General features: G+C 31.6%; 1 protein-coding gene across 1 annotated transcript in view; it reads left to right on the forward strand.

Annotated features, from left to right (window-relative positions):
* Positions 1 to 4760: 4760 nt before the first annotated feature.
* The window catches only part of HELRODRAFT_162291 (hypothetical protein), a gene marked incomplete at both ends in the record, with an annotated part of 1447 nt that continues 693 nt past the window's right edge, over positions 4761 to 5514 (forward strand). Inside the window, one exon of the mRNA XM_009024537.1 lies at positions 4761 to 5342. Coding sequence (XP_009022785.1) covers positions 4761 to 5342 — 582 coding nt within the window. The remainder of the gene's footprint in view (positions 5343 to 5514) is intronic.

Genomic DNA, 5514 nt, shown 5'->3' on the forward strand with positions numbered 1-5514 from the left:
TTTCAATATTAACTTTTTCCATTTTTTAAAATAGATATTGAAAATTGAAAATTTTCGTTTTGTACCTCACTTTCTACTCTAAAAGTGTCTTCTTTTAAAACTAGTTCCTTCAAGTGTAAATAATATTACTTGAACTTATCACATTTTCGTACTACTACCATCTAAAATCTCTCAGAAAAAAACAGTTCAGTCTAAAAAATATCTGTTCATTTCCATTTTTCAGCCATTTGAGCTCCAAGTTTGTTTGATATGCTAATACTAATATGTAGATTGTAAGTTTCCTCATTTGATTTAACTAAACTTGTATTTGAGCTTTTATTGTTACATAGTTTGGTTTGCTTTCCTTAAATTTTTGTATGTTATGTACAAAAAACATAACAAATACATAATGGTAAAGAAAAATAATTATAATAGAATAAAATATTAATAAACAAATTCTAGTTGTTCGAAAAGTATCATCATTCAATAGCAAATCAACCTTTGAGCCCACTTTAAATAGATAATCCACAACTATATGAAAACGTCAAGTGATATTACATATATATATTGTTTGTGCATGTGTGTGTGTGTGTGTGTGTGTGTGTGTGTGTGTGTGTGTGTGTGTGTGTGTGTGTGTGTGTGTGTGTACATACAAAGATATTCACATAAATGATCATCAACAAAAATCTAAATATGCACTTTTATTGATCAAAAAATCACAAGTGTTATAAAGTGAAAGCTGTTATCAGAAAAGTGGCAGAGTTGTAAAAATTGTCTAATAAATTTATAACTGGCTTTACAAAGTGTGTTATAAACTTTATTGCTCTTATTAACAGTTTATTTTATGTCACTGATTGATTAATTCTATAACAAACCCCACAAATATCACTTAGCAAAATTATTAGACAGCCAAAGGTAAAAATGTCTGCACATTAATCACGACAACAATCTCTAAATCTCTTTTTGAGTCGAAAATCAATCATGCATTAATTATTAAAGTTATTATAATATTATAATAGTATTAATATATTAGTATTAGTTATTAGTATAAAAGCATTTAATGAGAGCTAATTCTTTGTAACACGTAATTAAACATTTCCAGACGTAAATAAAAACGCCAAGTCAGTAGGGAATAAGAAAACAAGTTGATCTAACTGAATATTCTTGTTTCTTAAAATGGCAGTTTTTGTTTATTTTTATTCATGTGTGATTCTGACAGAAGCAAAGCTGCATTGTGCTATAATATCCATTGGAGAGATAAAAATGATTACTACAATAGTGGAACGGTTTTAGGATCAAGCAAATACGTAATAAAATATTAAATAACTTTATAGGTCTCGTTTCTACAGCTTGATAAGAATTAAAAAGTGTACTCAAACTGTGAGTTGAAATACAATGCAGCTTTAAGAAAAAGTCAACTGTACCCAGTTTTAATTAAATTAAGCAACTTTTTTCAAATAAGCCCTTCTGACTTTTGACAAGGCTATTATTTTTAAACCGTTTTTTAAAAGTTTGGTTGGCAATTGACAGTTATCAGGAATTTGTACTTGAACAGTTGTTTTCTGAAACATTTTACAGAGCTGTGATTAATCATAAATTTCTTAACCATCATATCCAAACAATTTTCCTTAATCATACATTTTAAAAATGAGATATGCAAAACCAACGAAATATTTATAAACACTATGGCTGATTTGAATTGATTTTTTGGAATACTTATCATTCCTAACCCATCAATCAGATTTGTTGATATTTTTGTTCATATTTTAAAATCATTTCAATCAAGCCAAATTAATAGATAATAATCAAATAAAAAACTGCCATTTACAATAGACTCATATATAGCAATGCAGAACTTTAACCTGGGCTTGTGCCTAGATATATTGATGAAATACATGCATTATATTTTATGAGATTTTATTTGAAAACAGCAGAAGAAAGATATAACATAGTCTTTTCAAAATTTAGTGCTGAAAAGAAAACATGTCCAACAAAGAGACAAAAATATATCTTTTCACTAAGTCATTCAAGTCAATGAAAAAATGACATATTAGCCCAACACATAAGATTAAATTAAAAGTTTAAAGCTGGCCATAATCTGGTATTAACTGAATGGTTAGTTAACTTACTATAAATTGGATTAGGATAACTATTAATGCTAAAATCTGTTTTAGAGAAGTCCATGTTTATTATGTTTTGTAAACTTGGGATATCCTTTTTGTCTAATGCCCTGACGTCTCCATGTACCATGTTATATGTATTTCAGGTTTAAAAAATGAAAAACAAGTCTCTGATTGCACATAATAGCTCTGATGAAACAAAAACAACAGATTAAATAATGTCAGCATAATACAATTATTTTCACATTTGAGTTATAATATATTTACATGTTATAATAGTACTGATGTTATAATATTTTGGATATGACAACCTGATATCTGTAATAACCTTTCAAACAATTTGTTGGCATGTATTGAAAAAATTAAATAAAAATTAAACTTTGACTAGCTAAATCTATTTTACTACATAATGCCCACATAATGTGTGTATACACATGAATATGTAATTATATATATTATATATAATTATATTTATATAATATAAATAAATATATAAATTATAATTATCTATTAAGATGTTTAACGGCTTAACTTATAAAACAAACTTGATCTGATATGTTAAAAAATAATACAACAGAAATTTAAAGAAGAGTGGGACAGAAAACATTATAATTAGATAACAAAACAGAAATCTTACCACATTATTTTTTGCAGGCTCCGTCATCATGGAGAAACAGCGTAGTAGGCTTGATGATTAGGTGGTGATGATAAGGTTTTCTTTTTTATTTCAAATGTTTGTCTTTTCTTTTTTTGACACTAAATTAATGTGCAATTTCTTCCTGTTTAAATATCGTAAAACAGAAATTTGATTATCATATCTAATTTGATCGCTGAAACAATCAAAATGTTTTAGAGAGGAGTGAGATAATTTTGGTTTGCCAGGCGAATGTCAATGAGAACATGTCAATGCAATGAGAATTGTTGCTATTTGTAACTATCCAATGCTGCTGGCTTGCTGCCTGTCTGATCAAAAAGTCTCATAAAATGAAGTCATTTAATATGATCGTACGCACAACTCACGCTTAATTCTTTTCAAATTAAATATTATATCATCATGAAAAACAAAATACCTAATTATAATATTAATCAAAATATAATAAAGTAAATAAATATATAATGAGTAGCAGCTGACGTTTATACAAAATCGCGTTTTAATAACAAAAACCAAAGAAACTGACATACAAATTTTTTTTAAATTTCAAGACATAAAACATAATTATATAGATGCAAATCAGACAGATGATGTTTGTAGAAAAATTTCCATTGCAGCTGACACAAATTTTGTAACGTCACCTACGGTTTGCCATATCCATATTAATTTTATCGATTTTTTCATTTGAAATGCTTAAAAGTAATTGAAGAAATATGTCGACTACGTCTTTACTTGCATGAATTTTTATGATGAGATTGAATGTACTTAAACAAATATTTCTCAAAATTAACTTTGTTTTTAAAATTTTGATCGTTTTGACAAAATATTTTGTAGGTATTTGATGCCTTGTCTCCTCAAACTCTAGTAATATTTTTACGTTCGTTGGTGGCTTAATGTTGCTAGGCATGTTTATATTTTATTCCCTAGAATTAAACGAACTATTTCAATAATAACAAGCTGTTTGCTTAGTTAGATAGGAACAAAAGCAATAGACTAGAAAGATTAAACAATTCAAGTTAGAGATGGAAAAATAATTGTTGATAATTATGCCTTAAATTTGCCAGTGTTTAAAAATTTCAAAGTTTTAAAATGACAAAATGATTCCAGCGTACCACATGCTACGTGTCGTTTGACATGTAATCATATACGATATCCAAGTGTAGTTGATTCCTCTGAATAGACCTTTAACATTTTTAAAGGGCTAACTGGAAAGAAACGTATTTTGTTATTAATTTCAAATTTTTTTAGTTTTGCTTTAAGTTTAACGTGCTTTAAACTTTAAGGTTATTTGAAAAACTGACAGTTAATTTTGGATGGTTCATGAACAACAACTTCGCATGATTTAGTTTTACAATCCATGGCGTGTGATTCTTTGAGAAACATTCAACAAAACAAACAGCTGAAAAATTTATAAAAATGAAACTAAAAAATCATAAATCATCTTTTGTTGTTAGTTTCGTAGAATAATTCATAAAATTCGATACGATTCTTTTATCAAATTATTATCCTTTGATTTCATTCTCCTCAAATCTCTCGCCCTTGTATGACAGTTAGCTATTAAGACAGAATGCTTGATGTTATCGATTGCTGTTACCTAAAGCCGAGTTATAAGTTTGGTTCTAAATGGTTGTTAATGCCGGGGGGTGGTGATGGGGATAAGCTCCCATCATCTATAAAATGCTCCCATATGGCAAGCGTCTCAAAGAGCCTCTGACAACCAAGCCCAACTCCTGGCCTTCACGCGGCAGAACTGTTTAAACTAACAGGAGAAGGGGCGAAGGCGAATAACTGGCGCCATAACCAGTTGCTTCGGGCGGGTGAAGCTCGTTAGCCTTGGTCGGCTATTTACCTAGGAGAAGGAAAACTCTGACTTCAAACTTCCGCTGCCTTGCGGCATACCTGTTCATGGGAAAGGCTATGGGAGCAAATCCAGACAGAAAAACACACTCCACCACCTGAGTTGCGGTCCAGTAATATCAGGTGCCGGTTCAAAGTCCGGATAGAAAGGAATGGTTGACAGGAGCTTGCTACACTGTCGTAAAAACGCTAATAACACGATGGTAGTCCAAAAAAAGTATGCACATACCGGCTCGGACGTCGCCCGGGTGAACAAGGTCCGCGCTGCAGCTTTGGGGACTAAAGGCTGCAGTGTAAAGTATGCTACTGAGTCCCAGAAAGATAGACTGAAGATGGGGTTGACAGTTGGAGTTTGGAATGTCAGGTCATTGTGGCAGACAGGGGCTTACGCGTTGATGAAGAAAGAACTTGAACGATTCAGATATGATGTGGTTGGTCTGTGCGAGGTCCGATGGACAGAAGGTGGAGAAATGGAAGGTGGGAAGATATTATGGTTTGTAACAGAGAGGGAGCACGTCTATGGAGTTGGAATGGTTATTGGCGAAAAAGCAAAAAAAGCACTGTTGGAGTACAATCCAGTGAATGAAAGAATGATGTATGCGAGGTTTAAGGGATACTCGAGAGACATTGATGTGGTAGTGGCCTATGCTCCAACAATGGATCACTCGGATGCAGAAATCGAGGCATTCTACGATCAACTGGAGCAAACATTGAATGCACTGCCAAAGAAAGATGTTAAGAAAAAGTACTGATGAGAAAGAGGGACTGGAAGAAAAAAGTTGGAAGACCTGTGAGGAAGTGGATGGATGATATCACGGAATGGACGGGGGTTGGAACATTGGGCTCAATGAAGATGGCGAGGGAAAGAAAGGGATTTTGGAGAGATAGAAGAATACCATCGGCCTC

This window comes from Helobdella robusta, assembly GCF_000326865.2.
Source record: "Helobdella robusta unplaced genomic scaffold HELROscaffold_4, whole genome shotgun sequence".
NCBI lineage: Eukaryota > Metazoa > Annelida > Clitellata > Rhynchobdellida > Glossiphoniidae > Helobdella > Helobdella robusta.